Raw genomic sequence first — 21,046 nt, 5'->3', positions numbered from 1 at the left:
ATAAAAGCCAAAAGAAAAAGCAGTATTTTATTTTCTGGATCCACTGAGATTATAATAAAAATAACTTAAGAAGAGTGTAAAAACAGAATCACTTTGTCCTGACACCATTTTAAAGAAAGATTACTTGACTTCAAAAAGGCAAAAATAGGGGCGCCTGGGTGGCTCAGTCGTTAAGCGTCTACCTTTGGTCCTAGGATAATATTGGGCTCCCTGCTCAGCGGGAAGCCTGCTTCTCCCTCTCTCACTCCCCCTGCTTGTGTTCCCTCTCTCGCTGTGTCTCTCTCTGTCAAATAAATAAATAAAATCTTAAAAAAAAAAAGGCAAAAATAGCACAGGATGCAGAAACTACACCTCTCAAGAAAATAAGGTGGGAAATACACAAACCAAGTTTTTCTAATAAAGTAGATCTGAATGCTGATTATAAGATATATCTTTAAAGTAAATTAACATTTCTTTCATTTCCACTATCTAGGGCCTCAGAAAGATATGTAAGATCTTGTCTTTATTATTCAAGCACCTTCAACCACAACCAACAACTAACATTATAAAAAGGGAAATACTTATAACCTCTCTTGTTCAAAACTAAAACAAAACAACAACCAAAAAAAACACAAGAGCAAAATAAGAAACATTAATTTCTCCAGGGCTGGGTAGGCTACCTTTGGTCCATAAACCTTATGAAATAAGAAAACATTTTAAAATAAATACCTTGCACGCGATTTTTTTAGAAGTGTATTTTAAACGTGAGAAACTCAACAACACATTTCTAGAAGCAAACCATTTCTTCCTCTATCATAAGACATCTTTCTTCTTTATTTGATTTAAAAGTATTCAGGCCTCCAGGGCTTTTAAGGAAAAAAACCCACTGTATTTCTGAATCTATGAAAATATTTTTAAAAGGGTAGAAGAGGAGAAAGCTCTTTAAAGAATGGAGGGGGAAAAGCTTTCTTGGGTGTCCAGAGGATGCAAGAGTCACTTTTAGAAAACTGTCAGTGGGGAAATCGTATAAAAAATTTTTTTGAGAAAATTTAGACCAAGGAGTCCCCAAGGCTTCCACAACAGTTGGTGAGATACTTTCTATGGTGTCCTAGAAAATTTATAATCCCCAAAACGCCATACATATTTGGCTGTCAACTTCTTCATCCATTTTGACATTCATCAGCTGAGTATAATCTTCAGACTTCAATTTGCTAGGTGATACATTCCTTAGAAACCTTTTCCTCGTGCATATAAATACAAAGCTCAGTTACGCTCCCAGTCGAGTAAGCAGAAAGGATTGCACATATTTTAATGGGGGTGTTGATTGGCTACAGTTTCCTGCCCTGGTGTAGAGTACCGGGTAAGTCTCTTTCTGAGTATAATCCTTAAACCCCGAAATCACTCTCAGAGACTCGAGTCTTCTAACATTGCCCAATAGGTAAGAAGACTGCCAAAATTTCCATTAGAGCATCCTATTTTTAGAGTCTTTGGAATTGGTCTTCAAAATTGCATTCCACAGTATGTATCTGAGTAAGTTTATGCAGGGATCAAAATAAGCATCCTAAGGTCGTAACCTTTCTAAGCTTACAAATGGATTTAAAGCTAACCCTTAATTTTAAAAAGCCTTAACTTTAAATCTGTTTAACACGCAAATTAAACACAAAAATTATGGTAGATACCGACCCAGAGGGAGGTCCGGAAGGGAGTCCCCGGGCGGTTCTCGGTGGTGGCGGAGGAGACAGGTATGAAGGCAAACAAGGACGGTCCCCGGGGTGGGGAGCCAGAGCAGCGGCGGGGGGCGAGCGCGGCACGGACACCGGGCTGCAGGAACCACAGGCGCGCGGGCGAGCGCTGAGGGCACGGGACTGCCCCGCACCAGGAGCGCAGAGGCTGCGCGCGGCGCCGGGGGAGGAGCGAGGGGGTCCCGGGGGGGATTTCCCGCCGCAGACGCCAGCCGGCCGGCGCCCCACATCCCGCTCATCCTCTCCTCACCTGGGAGTCGCAGGCGAACACAGGGCTACGGCTGGGCGCCGGGTATGTTTCCAGCCCCGCTCGCTGACATGGCGGCCGAAGAGCTGTCACAGAGCCTACTCGGGTCTCCCGCCGCTCCGGTGGAGAGGACACCTCTTGCCTTCCCGCCCCGCCTCCCTCTGCGCACCCTTCCCCGCTGGCCGGCTGGCGGCGGGCGGCCCGCGACCGCGGAGCATAGAGCGCGAACGGCTAGAGAGGAAGCGTGGGGGGAGGAGGGGGCGGACAACCATAGAGTACCAGTCCAGACGCAACCCGGATGGTCCGTCTCTCTCCTCGTCCGTCCACTCACAGTCCCCGGACGGCTCCCCAGGACGGAAACGGAAGTGAGGGAAATGGCAAGAAGAAGAGACCGTTCGCATGCGCAGTTTGGTGTCTAGTACTACCCGGCCTAGTCGGCTGGTAGGAGGATGTTACACGTGGAGTTCTCTGTACGGAGCTCGCTGACGCTCTCCGGTGACGCTGGGACAGACCTTAGAAGCTGAAGATGTCGGTCCCAGTGGCGGGGCTCCCGCCGCGGCTAGCGCTCTCAGCCTTTGCCGGCGCTGGTCGCTTTTGCGTATTGGGTTCGGGAGCGGCGAGGTGGAGGGGCGTCCGCGCCGGGCACCGCCGAGGTTTGTCTGATCACCTGCAGCTGGTGCCTAGTCAGGGTTTCAGAGACTCGCCCTCTTGGTTGCCCAAGTACCGCTCAGAGCCCAAGAGTTACGTAACCAGTCCGAAACTGGCCACGACCTTGGTGCAGATCCTGAAGAAAGAACGGAAAAACCCTGATCAGCTCTTCCTGGAGTGCAATCCAGGTGAGTCCGCCGGGGACTGCCTTTCCTTGGACGTTCATCGCTCGTGCGGACTTCCCTCGACCGCCCCTGGGGGGCCGTTTAAGACATGGCCCCAAGAAGCAACTTGGATGGTCGGTCTCAATCATGACCTGCAGCAGTTTGCACGTCATACAGCATTTGATAAAACATGCTCCTAGATTTTACTTTCTCCTCAAAATACTTGCAAGCTCCCCCCCGCCAAAAAAAACCTTTTATCTTTTACATATGCCTTCTAGAGACCATAGCAGGATACCTAGAACATAAGACTTATAGACTTTCTGAAAAATACTTTTTTTTTTGGTAAAGATTTTTTTTAATTTTTTAATTAAGCTCTGTATCCAACGCGGGGCTTGAACTTACGACCCGGAGATCAAGAGTCGCATGCTCCACCGAGTGAGCCATCCAGGTGCCCCTGAAAAAATACTTTTTTAAAGGAGCACTGCCTGTCATGAGTCAGTTCTGTTTGGGTTTGACAGTATCTTTTCCTGGTTAAAGTATTTGGGTAGTCCATGAATAAGTGGAATGCTAAAGGCAACTTTGTTTTTCCTGAGACATGGTAAAACATTATGATCAAGAGCTCAGGCTTTGGCTTTGACAGAATGGATTCAAAGCCAAGCAGCACCACTTACCAGTTGTGATATTGGAGTCAAATGATTTTATCCAATTCCCAGTTTTCCTATGTGTAAATGAGGACTGTAATCTACCTTGGGGATGTTGTGAGGATCAAAATTAGATAATAAATGTGAAACATCTACTCTAGTCGATATTGAGAGAAGTTGTTTTGCAAATAAACTTTTCCTTCTGTTAACACTAGGTCCTGGAATCCTGACTCAAGCATTACTTGAAAGCAAGGCCAAAGTGATTGCCCTTGAAAGTAACAGAACTTTTCTTCCACATTTGGAGGTATACTTTTAGTTTCTGAAACTAATTTATTGTTCAGAGAGCTATCTTTGAGTCTTTAGGGAAGTGAAATTGAAGTACACAATTTATATAGAATCACTTTGGAGGGCCTTGCTTGCTGTTACAATAACAGTATATTGTTACCCCCATGACTAGAGCATAGGAGGTATCAATGCTTGTTGAATGACTGAAAGACTGGAGTTCTCAGACTTATTCTCTGATTCTAGCTCTGCTGCAGACTAGTTGGGTGACTTTGAACCGTGTGTAACTGGCATCTCGAGGCTTGTTTCCTTATCTCTAGTAGGGTATCCTGTGCCTCTGCTTTCTGTGAACTTAGAATCTAGGTTAACAGGACTATGTTAACTCTGGATTTGGGGTTTCAGAGGCAAGATAGGTTTGGTATAGTCAGATACAATTGCAGGTAGTGAAAGCATTATCCAAATGGGTTTTTCAGTGAATTCTGCTGCTTGTCTGGCAGACAGGTTTATGTAACAGTGAAGTGGAAATTCCTTGTCTCACCGCCAGCCTCTTTCCTTCTCTTTCCCCTCCCTTCTGAGTCTCTAGATTCAGTTTAGGAAATTTATACTTCTCTGAGCCAAATTCCTGAAGCCATGTATAATGGTATTATTTAAAAGTGCAGGACAACAGGGACGCCTGGGTGGCTCAGTTGTTAAGCGTCTGCCTTCAGCTCAGGTCATGATCCCAGGATCCTGGGATCGAGCCCTGCATCGGGCTCTCCGCTCCGCGGGAAGCCTGCTTCTCCCTCTCCCACTCTCCCTGCTCATGTTCCCTCTCTCACTGTGTCTGTCTCTGTCAAATAAATAAATAAAATCTTTTAAAAAAAAAGTGCAGGAGAACAAAAAATTACAAAAATGTCCACTAAATCCAGTTGTTTATTTTTTAAATAAAACTATGCATGTTAGGTGGTGGTTATCCTACAACTGACAGCTTTGAAAAGAATTCAAGGGTTTTTTTTGTTTTGCTTTTTAAGATTTTATTCATTTGAGAGAGAGAGAGAGAGCACAAACAGAGGGAAAGAGAGAAGCAGAGCCCAGCAGGGACCCGGATGCACGACTCAATCCCAGGACCCTGAGGTCATGGCCTGAGCCTAAGGCAGGTGCTTAACCGCCTGAGCCACCCAGGCGCCCCGAGAATTGAAGGTTTTAGCCAGGTTATTTAATTGATGCTGAATCTGCTGGAATCCCAAAAAACATGAAGAGAAAAGGACACAAAATTGTTGAAAGATCATGGAGTGTGATTTAGTCACCATAACCATCTAATTTCAGTTTCACCGTAGGAATTGGAAACAAGATAGCTTTTATTTTGATCTTTTAAAAAAAGGATTACTTTTTTTTTTTTTTGAGAGGGAGGAGGAGAGAAAGAGCATCTTCACCAGGCTCCACGCCTAGCTTGTAGCCTGACCCAGGGCTCGATCTCAGGACTCTGAGATCATGACCTGAGCTGAAATCAAGAGTTGGACACTCAACTGACTAAGCCACGCAAGTGCCCCAAGGCCTACTTTTGAAGGTTAATCTGCATGTTCACAAAACAATTGAAAACATTAAAATATCTATTGAGTTTCTTATCCAATAACACAGTAGTTGCTTTTTTGTAAGATCAAGATACATGTTAATTTGAAATCCACGATTCCATGAAAAATGGAGTGTTAGGGGCTAGAAAGTTCACGACACGCAGAACTTTCCTGTAAGAAATATAGGAATATTCATCGTAAATGTTTCTGACACTACAGTGTAAACACAAAATCCATCTCTGATCAAATCCAATCTTTGGTTAGAACTAAGTTTGTCTTCCAGTTCTAACTCCTCATCCCCACTCCCCTCAGCACTAACTTGAACTCAGCCCTCAGTAGGTATTTACTCTTATTAATCATCATTATGACAGAGGGGAAAGCCATTCAAATAAGGTTTTATGTGAATTCATCTATTTGCCAGAATAAAAGAGAAGTAACCATTTAAATAGAAGTTTTGTGGGCACCTGGGTGGCTCAGTCAGTTAAGTGTCCAACTCTTGGTTTCGGCTCAGATCATGATCTCAGGGTCATGGGATCAAGCCCTGAGTAGGGCTCCTCGCTCATCAGGGAGTCGGCTTGAAGATTCTCTCTCTCCATTTGCCCCCCCCCGCTTGTGTGCATGTTTGCACATGCACTCTCTCTCTCTAAATAAATCTTAAAAAAAAAAAGAAATAAAATAATTAGAAGTTTTACGGTGGCCCTAAATCACAGCTTTAAAGTGGTACTCTCAGCAGACAATGCTTCTAGCCACCCAGAGTTTGCTCCTAAAAACTGAAAAGATTTTCAAGGATGATGCTTGACTCAGAATTTTTGTCTAACGTTAGAACTCCCACCCTCTCAAATAAAATTCCTGGGACTCCACATTAACAGTGTTTCAAGCAGGAACAGTTAGTTTGCCTATCTGGATGTGCTAGAGGTACAGTTTTTAAATTGTGTTCTATAATAATAAATCATGATATATTCCTTTTGAAAATGAGAACTACTGTTGCAGAAAGAGCTATACATGTTCAGTTGAAGAGCTCTCAGCTTTTGTGGCAAGTGGTGTGGTATTTCAGCAGAGATAGAACAGTCTTTTCAAGTCACGCTGAATGTCAGCCCTAGCTATCACTACCTTTAAGGCCCTTGGGCAATTAATTTAATGTTTGACTTTTCTCATATGTAAAATAGAGACATTAATGCCCCACTTGTAAAGGATCTTGTTGCAATTTGTTTTTATTTTAAGGATTTTATTTATTTTAGAGAGAGAGCAAGGGTGGTGGGGGAGGGGCAGAAGGAGAGAGAGAATCACAAGCAGACTCCCCGCTGAGCGTGGAGCCCAATGTGGGGCTCAATCTGATGACCCTGAGATCATGACCTGAGCCATAATCAAGAGTTGGTTGCTTAACCAACTGTGCCACCCAGGTGCCCCTCTTGTTGCAATTTAAATACGATGAAATGTGCTTCCTGTTTTTGAATCCTAAATGAAATCAAGTTTTTAAATGTGATTTCACTATTATTGTAGAACTAAATTATTCTGGAGTTCTGGCTGTTGTATCATTATTACCATTATTGCATGGTACATGACAGATGCAAAAACAAAAACGTACTTTCAAAATATTAGTGGAACCAAATCTTAATGTATACATTCCTATCAAACCAAAATTTAATAGTTTTTCTTAGTTACAAAGATTAAAATATAACTCTTGAGTAACTTCTGAGGTTATTTTATTGCTATACATACAGAACACTTTGTAAGAATTTCAAGATAATCTGTTTTTAAGATAAGCATCAAATAAGTGTTCTTTTTCTCTGTCATAACACCACAGTCTGATTTTCTTCTTTACATATTTGGCTTATTCTCAGCTTTTTGTGAGACTGGAGTTACTCCATCCTCAGGCCTAGTCTTCTGTGCTTCTCCCTAGGGGGGTCTCATCTGTACCCCTGGCTTTAATAACCTTCAACAAGCAAAATTCTCACCAATTTATATCTTTGGCCTGGACCGCTCCACTGACCTCCCTATTCAGGTCTACAACTTCCTACCTGGTGTCTCCACGTGGTTCACCTAATAGACATCTCAAACTTAACAGGACCAGAAGTGTATGATTTCTACCCTAGTCTATTCCTTCCCTAGTCTTTTTCAAGGGTCCCCACGAAAATGATCATTAGAATTTACTAGATTTATAAATAAAATAATATTTATAGGTTGAAATAAAAACTTATGAAAAATTAGGGTTTTTATTTTGTAACTTTAAATTGCAAATTCTTGAAACCTTGATATATACCAATAGAATTTTCTGTGCGTGAGAATCTCAAAATGTATATCAAGTCCCTTGACCTCTTCTGTTTGGTTTTTTTTTGTAACTTCTAATGAAGTTTATGGAGTCTGTAGCTACGCCTTCCTCTCACTGCTAAGGTGTCCCGTGCTACAACAGAGCCAGCACATCAGGGCAGTGAAAAGACGGAGGTATATCGGACCTCTTCTGGCAGACAAGGAGCTTTCCTTCCGTAGTTGCTTCTGTCTTTAGAAAATGTAAATGAAAAATCAAGGGGAAAATAGAAAGTGACGTACACGATAACTGTAGCCAAGTTCATTTGGTGAAGGGCTAATTAGACTCTTCTAGTAAAAACAGGACTGTCTGCCTTTCCCTTTAATATTTTTATCGTTTTTCTCTATGAAGCATCTGGCCATGACCAGCAGACAGTTGCCGCTCTGTACCCGGGCCCAGGTGCGGTCTCCAGGCGGCCGCCACTAAGCAGTCAGATAGTGTGAGGACACTTTGAACAGCTGAAACCATTGAGTTAAAGTAGAGAAAGTGAATGGATAAGTGAGAATTTGTTGAAGGTTTTTTGGTGTGGGGGCTTTTTCTTAGTAATACTGTAGTTTCATTGCTTTTCAGGCATTAATTACTCTTAACTGTTAAATTTTAGGTAAATTTTTTGAAGTAGATCTTTGGGTACAAAGTCTCCCTAACACTGACAGTTTTAAACATGTTATCTCTGTCTCTCTTCAGTCCCTGCGCAAAAAGGTGAATGGAAAACTAGAAGTGGTCTACTGTGACTTCTTTAAAATGGATCCTAGAAATTTTGGAATAGTAAAACCTCCCATTATGATTTCAGAAACGCTTTTTCGGCATCTGGGAATAGAAGCGGTTCCTTGGTCAGAAGGTAATTTTTGTCATTCACTGCAGCAAATAGCTTTCTGATTTGCCAGCTTTCTCTAGCAGGACACCTTGTCTGCTGAAGAGATCCGCATCCTGTCTAGATGAGAGTTTGTGGGCGGGACTGTGGCTTTCTCCTCACATAGACAGAATCCGAGCAGCTCCACGGAGGCCAAGCGCCCTTCGAGGAAAGATGCCAAGGCTTCGTTTTAATTGACTTAATGCAGGTTGTTAACTTAGTTTGACTCAATAAAATATGATCTTAGGAAAAAATTTTAACAACTTATTCGAATATTTTTGCTTGTATTCCTAACAGATACCCCATTAAGAGTAGTTGGAATCTTCCCAGCAAAAAATGAGAAAAAGATACTTTGGAAGCTTTTATATGACCTATATTCTTCTACTTCTGTATATAGTTATGGGCGAGTGGAACTAAATATGTTCATTACTGAAAGGGAATATGAGGTAGGTTATTAACAGGTACCTGATTAGTGTTTGTTTTGCAAGAGTTTTGTGATCTTTCTCTGCATGGTCTTAATCTGTTTGACTTTAATTTGAGCTCATGACATTGAGGGTATTAAGATGGTTTTTAAATTTCTGTAGAGTAATCTTTAGATTCAATTTTTTTTTAAGGTTTTTTTTTTGTGGTTAAATATCCATGTGACAGGGACGCCTGGGTGGCTCAGTCGTTAAGCGTCTGCCTTCGGCTCAGGTCATGATCCCAGGGTCCTGGGATCGGGTCCCACATCGGGCTCCTTGCTCAGTGAGGAACCTGCTTCTCGCTCTCCCTCTACTGCTCCCCCTGCTTGTGCTCTCTCTCTCTCTGACAAATAAATAAAAAACTTTAAAAAAAAAAAAATAAATATCCATGTGACATATTTACCATTTTAACTGTTTCTCAATGTTCAGTTCAGTGGCATTAAGTATATTCACATTGTGGTACAACTGTTAACCACCATCTATCTCTTCTCAGCACATTTTTAGCATTCCATACGAAGTAAGCATTACTTCCCATCTTCCCCTTCCCCTGAGCCTCTGGTAAACATTGTCCTACTTTCTGTCTCAGTGAATTTGACTATTCTAAGTACTTCATCATAGGTGGAATCATAGAATATTGCACTTTGTGTTTGACTGAGTTCACTTAGCATAATACCTTTATGGTTCATCCAAATCGTAGCATGTGTCAGAATTCCATTTTCTTTTAAGGCTGAAAAATATACATTGTATGCATATATATATGTATATATTTTATACACAAACACATAGATATATACCCCCACCACCTTTTCTTTATCCATTCATCTGTCAACAGACATTTGAGTTGCTTCCACTTTTCGTTACTGTGAATGATGCTGCCGTGAGCTTTGGTGTGCAAATATCTTTTCCAGTCCGGCTTTTAGTACCTTTGGCTGTATACCCAGAAGTGGAATTGCTGGATCATATGGCAATACTATTTTTTTTTTAAGATTTTATTTATTTATTTGAGAAAGAGAGGGGGAGAGAGAGAGAGAGAGAGCACAAGCAGGGAGCAAGGGGGAGAGCGAATCTTTTAAATTTTAAAGTTAAAAAAAATTATTTATTTGAGAGAGAGGGAGCACAGAGCAAGAGGGAGAAGCAGAACCCTGCTGAGAAGGAGCCCAACTTGGGGCTCAGTCACAGGACCCTGAAATCATGACCTGAGCTGAAAGTAGATGCTTAACCGCATAAGCCACCCAGGCACCCCAATACTATTTTTAATTTTTTTCAAGGACCCACCCTACTGTTTTCCGTAGTGTCTGTACCATTTTATATTCCCACCAGCAATGCACAAGAGTTCCAATTTCTCCATGTTCTCTCCAACATCATTTTGTCATACACATGAGGATCTGTTTCTGGGCTCTCTCTTTTATTATTAGGCTATTCAGTGTCTCTTGCAATTGCATATGAGTTTTAGGATGGGTTTTTCTAGTTCTGTGACAAAACGTCGTTGGGATTTTGGTATGGATTGTGTTGACTCTGTAGATCACTTTGGGTAATATTGACATCTTAACATTGGTCAGTCTTCCAATCTGTGAACGCTGGTTGTTTTTTCCATTTGTTTTTAATTTTTCGTCAGTGTTTTGTAGTTTTCAGTGTACAAGTCTTTCTCCTCCTTCGTTAAATTGATTCCTAAGTATTTTACTCTTTTGGATGCTATTTTAAATGGAGTTGTTTCCTTAATTTTGCTTTTCAGATTATTCATTATTAGTATATAGAAATGTGATTGACTTTTGTGTGTTGATTTTTATATCCTTCAACTTTGCTGAATTCATGTATTAGTTCTAATAGGAATATTTGGGGTTTTTAGACTCTACTCTCTGACATTTTAGTTCTTTATAGTGTCTTGAGAGTGATATTTCTTTTCTGCTCAGAATGCTTCACATTATTAATCTTCTAATCCATTGTAACACGAGATGCTTACTTGTATGTAAGAGTTATGGGTTAGCATAGTGGAGCAAGAAATGAAAGGGTGGTTTACTCACCAAGACTCAGTACAGACATAGTGGCTATCCATGGAAAGCGTAGGGACTCAGAACCTTGAGGCTGTACATACATTATATCATGAAAGGGTGAAAGAAGAGAAACAGGAAATGCTTCGTCAGGTTTTTTCTTGCTACTGGGGAAATGTTCTAGTGCTTCTTTTACCATGGACCTTTTCATGTGTGGTTTCCTTTGCGTAGTGCTCTCATTCACTGAGGAAACTGCTCATCCTTCAAGTGTCAGCCTGAACAATTCTTGACTCAAAATTTATTAGTCCACCTGATACATACTTCTAACACACACTTGTCCTTCTCCAAAGTAATTATACATTTTTTTTAAAAGATTTTATTTATTTGAGAGAGAGAGAATGAGAGATAGAGAGCACGAGAGGGAAGAGGGTCAGAGGGAGAAGCAGACTCCCCGCCAAGCAGGGAGCCCGATGTGGGACCCGATCCCGGGACTCCAGGACCATGACCTGAGCCGAAGGCAGTGGCTCAACCAACTGAGCCACCCAGGCGCCCCAGTAATTATACATTTTTGTTTCATTTTTTTCTTTAATGAGATTTTGCCCTAATAGGGTTTTGGCTAAAGGAAATCAATCTCACATATATTATGTTTTAAGTGTACAGGACAATATATTTCAATATGAAAGTTTAAAAAGATTTCTCTTCTTTGAAATGATTACGGATAAGATTTTGCGATTCTAATTTTTTTTAAATTTCTAAATACTATTAAGATATTACTTTTAAGATTCAGAACTTTATTTCAATTGTTTATAGTTATATAAACATATAACTTTTATTTTCCTTTTACTAGAAACTGGTGGCAAGTCCCAAAAATCCACACTTGTATCAAGCGTTAAGTGTGCTCTGGCAAGTAGCTTGTAAGATTAAGCTTCTGCATGTGGTGAGTAAAATCGTTCTAATTGCAACAGAGAACTTCATTTTTATTTTTTTATTATTTATTTTTTAAAATTTTATTTAAATTCAGTTAATTAAGTTATAGTGTATTATTAGTGTCAGAGGTAGAGTTCAGTGATTCATCAGTTGTATGAAACACCCAGTGCTCATTACATGTCCTCCTTCATGCCCATCACCAGTTACCCTGTCCCGCCAGCGTCTGAACTTCATTGTTTTTAAAGAGGCTACATTTTTGTGACCAGTAAATGGAGAAAAATGAAAATTTAATTTATTATTTTTCCCAGCTGTTGAAGATAATAGAGCAAGGTAACTTTGTGCTTATGTTTTTGTCACAAATGTTTATATTTTTCTCTGATTATAAAAATAATGTATACTCATTATAAAAATGTGAGACATAAGAAAGAAAAAAGAAAAGGGGCACCTGGGTGGCTCAGTCATTAAGCGGCTGCCTTCAACTCAGGTCATGGTCCCAGGGTCCTGGGATCGAGTCCTGCATCGGGCTCCCTGCTCGGCGGGGAGCCTGCTTCTTCCTCTCCCTCTGCCTGCCTCTCTGCCTACTTGTGCTATCTCTTTGTCAAATAAATAAATAAAGTCTTTAAAAAAAAGAAAAAAGAAAAGAATTTTAAAAACTCCCATCACTACAGTTCCACCACCCAGAGGTCACTATCAACATTTGTGACCTATTTGTAGTCTTTTATTTTTCCAGTATTTTGTGCTTTTTCCTTTAAATAGTAGAGATTATATTTTTTTGTATCTTATTTTTTTCACTTAATAGCTGATAGTGATGTTTTTTTCTCTCATCACTAGACATTTTTCTTGTATTTAATGGTCAGTTAAAACCTCACTATAGAGCATTCCCCTTTCTAGTTCATTTCCTTAGGCAAGATTAGAGTCATCTAATAGAAATACAATGTGAGCCACACATGTAGTTTTACATGTAACGCTACATTTAGTAGCAACTTACAAAAAAGTAAAAAACAGGTAAAACTAATGTTAATATATTTTATTTAACCTCGACTCAAAAATATTATCACGTCAGTATGTAATCAGTATTTTACAGTTAGTTATTACATAATTTGGATTATTTTTTTACATACAGGGCCTTTGAAGTCCAGTGTGTATTTTACACTTAACAACACATCTCGGTTCAGACTAGATACATTTCAGGTGTCAATAGCCACATATGACTAGTGGCCACTGTATTCATAGCAAAGGGCCAAAGTGAAGGAAAAACTGGTAAACACTATTTCTTTCATACAGTAATTTGGCCTTTCTCTTTTTTGTTGGATGTATGTTTACGTATGTGATGGACCCTTGTTCTTCTAATGATATGTTGGTTTCATTTTTAAATGGGCCGTGTGTATCTCCATGTAGTCCCTTCAGTGTTGTTGTCCAGGAGCACATTAAGCCCCTCAGTGTGCATACTTAGTTGTTAGAACGTTACCCATTTGATTTTAGCTTTTGTTCCAGTTCTGTGTTTTTTTCCTCCAATGCATGAGGTTCTTAGACTGGCTCTCCGTTCCTTGTCTTTAGTGTAGTATCTGTCATGCTTTTATTGTTTTTCTGTATTCCCAGAAATCTTTTCACATTGGTGTTCACAGCACTGACGCTGCACCGTGTGCTGTGACATTGGTATTGCAGTTCTTGGTGTCCTTAAGTCCTTTCTTACCTCAGTGATCTCGCATTCTGTTGGCTTTTTATCTGGGCCTCCTCTCCTCATGGCTGTCAGCTAGTTTCTTCATAAAGGCCTCCCGGGCACTTTAGCTTTCTGAAGAGTCTTCTCTTTTTTTGTTCTGCAGTATTTATTTTCAAAGGCCTTGTGTTGACTTTTGCCATTCATTAATGTCAGTGTTGATCTGATGGGCCCTAACCTGACTGTGACTTAATATGGAAATCTTAGCTGTTAAACCAGCTTAAGGACCTATTTGCATTAATTATATTAAGGATGATACTCTATCTAAATAAGTAAGAGAATTAGCAATGTCAGGATAGACCTTTGATTCTCCTCTTTAAAAAAAAACAAGGTGAAAGAGGGAAGTTTATGATTTAACTATCCCATGTTTTTCTTAAGTCCAATTAGAATGGTGACTTGGATTTAATTCATTCTGTTATTTAAAGGCAGTAATAATTTGGGGCACTTTGACTAAAGAGAACTAAAAGAAATGTTTCTGGTTTTGTTTACCTTCCCTCAAGGAGCCTTGGTCCTCATTTGGTGTATACGGCCAAAGTGGGAGACAGGAAAAGCTGAAGAATAAGGTCAGAATGAATGCCCTTCTCTTTTTCTTTCCAAATGGAACAGCCTGTTTTCTTTAAGATTATCTGGAATTCTGTATTTATTTAAATGTTTAATTTTGGAATATTTGGAAATGTTCTTTAAACATATCTTACTGCTTTTAATAAATTAAAATTATTTTGGAAGAGAGTTGTAATTTTCAGCTGATTATACGGTGGATACTAGTTAGTGTAGTAATAGGCTTAAACAGAATTTGACTTCCATCTCTATCTCTTGCAATGAAGAAACATCCCAAATTTGGAAAATACAATCATCTTAGTGTTCATCTAATTTGATAAACTAAAGACACGATTTTAAAAGTCGGAAACTGGGGCGCCTGGGTGGCTCAGTTGGTTACGCGACTGCCTTTGGCTCAGGTCATGATCCTGGAGTCCCGGGATCGAGTCCCACGTTGGGCTCCCTGCTCAGCAGGGAGTCTGCTTCTCCCTCTGACCCTCCCCCCTCTCATGTGCTCTCTCTCTCTCATTCTCGCTCTCTCAAATAAATAAATAAAATCGTTAAAAAAAAAAATCTTTAAAAGTCGGAAATCTGTTGTGTTACTATTTATAATGATTGAGTTCATCAACAGGTATGTCTTATTTCTTACCCAGAGGGTGGGGCTTTTGTTTGTTTTTTCCCCTTTTTATGGAACCAAAGTGATGATGTTATAAAGTGATCTTCCATTTACTTTATATTAGGGGGACTTGTGGCAAAATTGGAATAAAGTAGATGAATTTTTAAAAACAATCCAAAGTTTGACTTCAGGATGAAATGCTAATGATGTGGATCAGTTCAGCCTGAAGGTCCCATTTACCTACTTACTTTGGGTTTTTTCTCACTCTTGCCACTAAAAGAAAAAAAGAAAATGATCAATTTAGAAACGGCCTGACTTTTCTTCAATCATCATTGTGATGATTGAGATTTTAGCTCTGTATCACTCTTCATAAGCATATTTTTGTAGCCTCACAAAATAGAATCATATTAATTTATTTTATCTTGAGACCATTGGGAACTTATCCAAATGTCCCCAAAGTGAATAGTCCTGTATATAAGACACTATCATTTTTTCAAATGAGCAAAAGCTAAAAAATGTTTCTTTGGCCAACTTAAATATATAAACTTTAGGGATGAAAAGGAGATAACCAGATGTCATGTTTCATGAGAGAATTGTATTCAAATATTCCACCTGTATCTCTGATATCAGCATGTCTGTAATTGCTACAGAGGCACATTGAGACATTTGACAGTTTTTTAGAGCACATTATTCTGATTTCCATCCAAGTTGTTTGATATTTTCCTCTTTTTGGAAGCCATATTTTTATCACTGGAACTTTTTTTCTAAGCTACAAATAGCCATCCAGTAACAGCAGGAAAGTTTTTTCTTCCCTATTTATCAAGTAAGTCTGTATCTGTAACTACAAAACTATCTACCAGTTTCCTTTTTTGTTTTTAATTTATTTTTAAGTAACCAGGGTTACCCAACCTGGGGCTTGAACTTACAACCTGGAAGAATTGCATGCTCTACCAACTGAGCCAGCCAGGTACCCCCTACCAGCTTCCTTTTTTAAAGTCACTTTCAAAAGTCTTATTAACAACAATATATAACACTTTGAGTTATGAGGTTATCTCCCGCTCTAATTAATAATTACTAGGGGCGCCTGGGTGGCTCAGTTGGCTAAGCGACTGCCTTCGGCTCAGGTCATGATCCTGGAGTCCTGGGATTGAATCCCATATCGGGCTCCCTGCTCAGCGGGGAGTCTGCTTCTCCCTCTGACCCTCTTCCCTCTTGTGCTCTCTGTCTCTCATTCTCTCTCTCTCACATAAATAAAATCTTTAAAAAAAAAATAATTACTAAATATTTTTTGAATTTCATTGCCTCCTTTTTTTTGACTAATTCCTTCAACTGCAGGCATCCAAAACTAGAAACTAGAATTGATTGAAAGTTTCTTTTTCAGGCCATAGGTCTTCCACAAAGAGTATATATACTCAAAAGTGTATATTTTTGTGTATGTACATATATGTGTATATGTGTGTATATATAGTTAGATAAATAAGGGATCACTACCTAATATATGAGATTTCCAAAGGACTTAAACATAAGGCCTCTGTGCTTCCCAAGGGAAAATTTCAGAGGAAAAGAATCTTAACCTTACATTAAGGCATGTACTTTAAAAAAAAATCCGAATATTGTGTACTAGAGTGGATTGGCCAACTTCTTCAGTAAAGGGCCAAGCAGCACGTGTTTTATGCTTTGCAGACCGCATAATAGTCTCTCCTAGTCTTTGTTTTTGCTTGCTTTCTTTATTTTTTAAACAGTCCTTTACAAAGGTAAAAACCATTTTTAGATCCAGACTATACAAAAACAAGCAGGCTGTGGACCATAGTTTGTAACCCCATATTTTTTTAAATATCCAAGGGAAAATTATAAGTCAATAATGCTTTTTTATCCTTAGGATCTGGTGTTATGTCTCAAATATAGAAGAAACTTAGTACATGTTAGTGTCCTGTTTAGGATTTGATTTTACCCTGCTTCAAAGTTAATAAGCTGTTACTCTTTCATGGATACTGCCCAAAGATAGACTCCTGGGTCAGAAGAAGGATTTTATCTGCCCCCACGTCCCATAGGGTAATGTGATGTTCCTCAGTTGACGGTGTATATGTTGGGGCTTGCACTGCAGCTTAGAAACATAGAGCTGGGGTAATCCACTCCTTTAATAACAAACACGAAGCGAGCTCCTCTTTTCCTGGAGAGAGCCATTATCTCATCCCTCAAGGCAGGTGGCTTGCTGCAGACAACCCTGAGGAACTGCCCAGGTAAAGAGTGGTTAGGGCCTTGCGTTCTTGGCACACCCAGCAAGAACGTACAGGACCCCACGGGATGTGTGGTGCTTGCCCTTCCAAGAGCTAGCTTGAATGAGTAAGCAAACTCTGTCTTGCTCTGGCAGCATTTTATGACTAACACAATTTATTCTTTTTCTCTCTCCAGAAACCATTAGAACAAATAAATAAACAAGTAGGACAAAACATGTGTTTAATTCAACTGACTCCTCTTCCGAATTTATTTACAGAAAATTTAACATCTGTTAACTATGATGTATTTTTTCACATGTTAAAGCAGTGTTTTATGAAGCGTCATTTCAAGCTAATGGACCATTTACAGTAAGTAAGAATAAAAGCAAGTATAAAAGTGGCAATTTAATGTGAGAATTATGCTTTTCATGTTAGCGGTCCATTTTCTGGATCTTGTATATCTTGATTAACAAGAGTTAGGTACCATGTTTTCACTCATCTCTTTCTTCACAACACTTCCTTCCCCAGTGCACATTTTGAGAAAAATAAAATTCAATTTTCCACATAGTCTCCTGAGCTTAATTTTTTTTTTCATTTGAAAAAAACAACTAGGGAAGCCCACCAGTAGTTCCTCTTTGTCAGAGTATATGTCCAGGATTGACTTACGTGGAGAACTAGCTGCTTGCCAGTGACCGGGATGGGAGCAGCATTAGTGGTGGCAAACCCACCACCTACCTTTTCTCACTGTTTATCCCCTGTGGTTTTATTTCCTAGCCCAAGGAGGCATGGATTATTCTACCACCCTAGTCCTCCTGTCCTGGACCAGATTTTAAGTTTTTACCTAAAGCTTTATAAAAATTATAGCTGTTACTGCATCCTTGGTATCTACATAACTTTTCCATGAGGATGATGGGTACAGTTCTGTAAGTTATGCATGACCTCTTGGAATCAGCAGCCCATGGTCATTCAGAGTCCTGTCAGAATGGGTGAAACTCTGAATGAGCTGTTGAATGAACAGCTGAAACTTCAGAAATGATAGTAAAAGCTATACATTATATGCAAACTCTAAAACCAAATAAGATTAATTATATATCCATAAGTTAAGCATTTTAAATTGGGCATAGAAGCCATCTCTACCAATATTTACTGCAGTTATAAAAGGAATTAAGCAGATTTACTTTGTGTTTCTTTTGTAGGTTATTGAGTCCAGTTAATGCAACAGCTATATTGAAGCAAATAGAGAAACATGGAGACATGAAAATAACAGATCTTTACCCTCAAGACTTTAAACAGCTTTTTGAAACTATAGAGTGTTCCAAAGAATCCTGTAGGTGGCTATTTGATGATTGCATGGAAGAGATGATCATGTAGGGAACTTGACTGGCCCACATTAGCTGGAGCCATTGATTTATTTGGAAATTATGACACAAATGGAAGAGAACTAAGTTTGAAAAGCTTCCAGCCTTTCAACAGAAGATAACTGTTCTTGTTTTGCAGCTGGGGCAGATAACTTCTTCTGAAGGTGATACCTTTAGTAAACTGGATAAAACCATGGCTGCTATTTTATTCACAAAAAATAAAATGAAAACTTAGTTAATTGTGGATTTGATCAGATTGCATTTGTTTTGTTTTAAATTCCTATCTTCTGTAGACATACTGGTAGTTGTAGGGTATTGCCAGATGAAATTTAATTTTAAAAATCCCTTTGGCCCCGCGTGCCTGGCTGTCTCAGTCAGTAGAGTGTGTGACTTGATCTCAGGGTTGTGAGTTTAAGCCCCACGTTGGGGGTAGAGCTTACTTAAAAAAAATCCCTTTGGCCAAATACCTTACATTGTATTAACTTAAATATTCCATTTTCACTGTTGATTTTTGCTTCCTCCTGGAGGGCAAAAGAGTTTGTACATTATTAAGCTTAGAAAGTAAAGTAAAATGATTTAAGTGGTTTGTTTTAGTTTTTCAGATTGTTGAATTATATTATCAAGTACTGTACAATGAAATTATTTCAATTTTAATATGGTTTAAACTTTTTTCAAAATTAAAATACTTTAAGTAATAAGATTTTGTGATTTGTTGGTCTCTGTCTAATGAAATACTAAATTGAACCTAAGTTATTCATTTTAAATTGTTATGTACAGTCAATGTGCATTCAGTGAGTAATTCAATCTGTATTATTCAAAAGTTGCTTGAATTTTTGTTCTTTCAAGAAAGTTCATCTGAAGTTAGACCTTTACATGAACCTAGATGGAATTAAGAATGTCTTCTTAGGGGGCGCCTAGGTGGCTCAGTCGTTAAGCGTCTGCCTTTGACTCGGGTCATGATTCCCGCATCAGGCTCCCTGCTCTGTGGGAAGCCTGCTTCTCCCTCTCCCACTCCCCCTGCTTGTGTTCCCTCTCTCGCTGTGCCTCTCTCTGTCAAATAAAATCTTCAAAAAAAAAAAAAAATGTTTTCTTAGGGGGCGCCTGGGTGGCTCAGTCGGTTAAGTGTCTGCCTTCAGCTCAGGTCATGATCCCAGGGTCCTGGGATCGAGCCCTGCATCGGACTCCCTCCTCGGCGGGGAGCCTGCTTCTCCCTCTGCCTCTGCCTGCCTGCCTGCCTACTTGTGATGTCTCTCCCTCTGTCAAATAAATAAATAAAATGTTTAAAAAAAATGTTTTCTTAGATCATTGTAGAAGCAACTGGATTTTAACTGAGACATAGCAAATCTCCTCAGATTTGTTTGCTATTATAATACTTCGTAATACCTAAGGCATATTATTAGTAAGTTTTTGCAGGGCATGTTAACATTTAGCCAAACCAGTTCTTCCCGACTTCCCTACTATTGCCATTGGTCTACAGTTCAATCTGGCTGGAAACCAAATCTTCTCTTGTAATTCCTATCATGCCATTATATAATCTGCCAAATCTTCATGCCATTCAGTCTTCTCACTGTTCCTTCCACTCCCATGCCTCCAGCCTGAATTTCTCCTGAAGCTTCTTAACTAAACAAATATTAAGTTACCAGAGATGGAGTGATTCCCATGGCAAGGCCTAGCACCAGGTAATTTGGGGTTAAACACTTGCAGAGATATTTTGCCAAAAGGCCTTAGGGCTGGCTGAGGATAATGGATGGTCATCTGGTTTGTTTGAATCCCCCAAACCTGGTGAGTTTAGCAGAATGCTCAGAGGGAATCCTGGAAGCATGGCCTGGTATCTCCGAAGAAAAGTTTTTACTGCAAGAGTCAACTAGCTATCCATACAGTTAAGCTCATGCTGGGCTCCATCCCAGGACCCAGGGCTCATGACCTGAGCTAAAGGCAGACGCTTAACCGACTGAGCCACCCAGGCGCCCTGAAGGAAGGGGTTTTTTTTTTAATTCCATGCCCTATAACTATATTATTTGTGCCAATCTAAGTCTTCAAAGAGGAATCCTAGCTACCCAATGAGACACATAATAGACTTTAAAAAGTAATCCAGTAAGTCTTGGTTAAATGTTCATTTGGTTTACTACTAAAACTGCTGGGTAGTTTTATATTAAAAATTTATAGGTACTACTTAATTTCCTTCTTGGTAATAAAACAGTGTGTTAAATTTTTAATTACGGATTATGGGAAATTGAGGCACAACTTTCTATGCTCTTTTTGGTTTTTATCTGCGTATTAGAAGCAAGGATATGAAAGTAATGGAACCAGAAGGGCAGGAAAGCACTGCTTTTTGTGTATTTTAAAGTCCAATTTAGATTCCTGGTAAAAGAAGCTGATTGTAAATTTAGTAAGAATTTTTTTTAATGCTTTTTTTTTAAAGATTTTATTTATTTATTTGACAGAGAGAGACAGCGAGAGAGGGAACACAAGCAGGGGGAGTGGGAGAGGGAGAAGCAGGCCTCCCGTGGAGCAGGGAGCCCGATGCAGGGCTCAATCCCAGGACCCTGGGACCATGACCTGAGCTGAAGGCAGACGCTTAATCGTCTGAGCCACCCAGGTGCCCCTAGTAAGAATTTTCATTGGAAATAGTAAATCTCCAAGACTTGCAGAAAGACGGTTTCAGGATCCTACCCATGATTTCCTTATTATTTATGGTATGAAAACCTGTACTCCATATATACCATGAAGCTCTCTTAACATCTTCCACTTCTCTATAAAATATACTTTTAGTATTTTTTTTTTAAAGATTTTATTTATTTGACAGAGAGAGACACAG

At 39.6% G+C, this 21,046-nt stretch overlaps 2 protein-coding genes across 4 annotated transcripts in view; one reads left to right on the top strand and one right to left on the bottom strand.

The window, feature by feature from the left end:
* CNST (consortin, connexin sorting protein) overlaps positions 1-2,302 on the bottom strand; it is a 114,008-nt gene extending 111,706 nt beyond the window's left edge. The window contains exon 1 of one of the 2 annotated variants that reach the window (XM_028111552.2): positions 1,972-2,302. The gene's annotated coding sequence lies outside the window, so the exon portion shown is untranslated. Of the gene's footprint in view, positions 1-1,662; positions 1,768-1,971 lie in introns of those variants that run through there. The other variant, XM_028111553.2, reaches the window with a different exon arrangement.
* A 48-nt stretch (positions 2,303-2,350) lies between these two features.
* TFB2M (transcription factor B2, mitochondrial) lies at positions 2,351-18,881 on the top strand. Of its 2 annotated transcripts, XM_028111556.2 has the most exons (8): positions 2,351-2,804; positions 3,637-3,725; positions 8,243-8,396; positions 8,706-8,854; positions 11,705-11,794; positions 14,002-14,064; positions 17,067-17,239; positions 18,067-18,881. In XM_028111556.2, the coding sequence occupies exons 1-8, from the start codon at positions 2,495-2,497 to the stop codon at positions 18,239-18,241; spliced, it is 1,203 nt and encodes a 400-aa protein (XP_027967357.1). In that variant the 5' UTR covers positions 2,351-2,494; the 3' UTR covers positions 18,242-18,881. The 2 variants fall into 2 exon arrangements, with proteins under 2 accessions (XP_027967357.1, XP_027967358.1); XM_028111557.2 differs by lacking the exon at positions 11,705-11,794.
* Positions 18,882-21,046: the final 2,165 nt, after the last annotated feature.

The sequence above is a fragment of the Eumetopias jubatus genome, unplaced genomic scaffold, assembly GCF_037043125.1.
Source record: "Eumetopias jubatus isolate StellerSeaLion01/CBP00866 unplaced genomic scaffold, mEumJub1_p1.0 scaffold_12, whole genome shotgun sequence".
NCBI lineage: Eukaryota > Metazoa > Chordata > Mammalia > Carnivora > Otariidae > Eumetopias > Eumetopias jubatus.
This window is presented reverse-complemented; position numbering and strand designations above follow the sequence as displayed.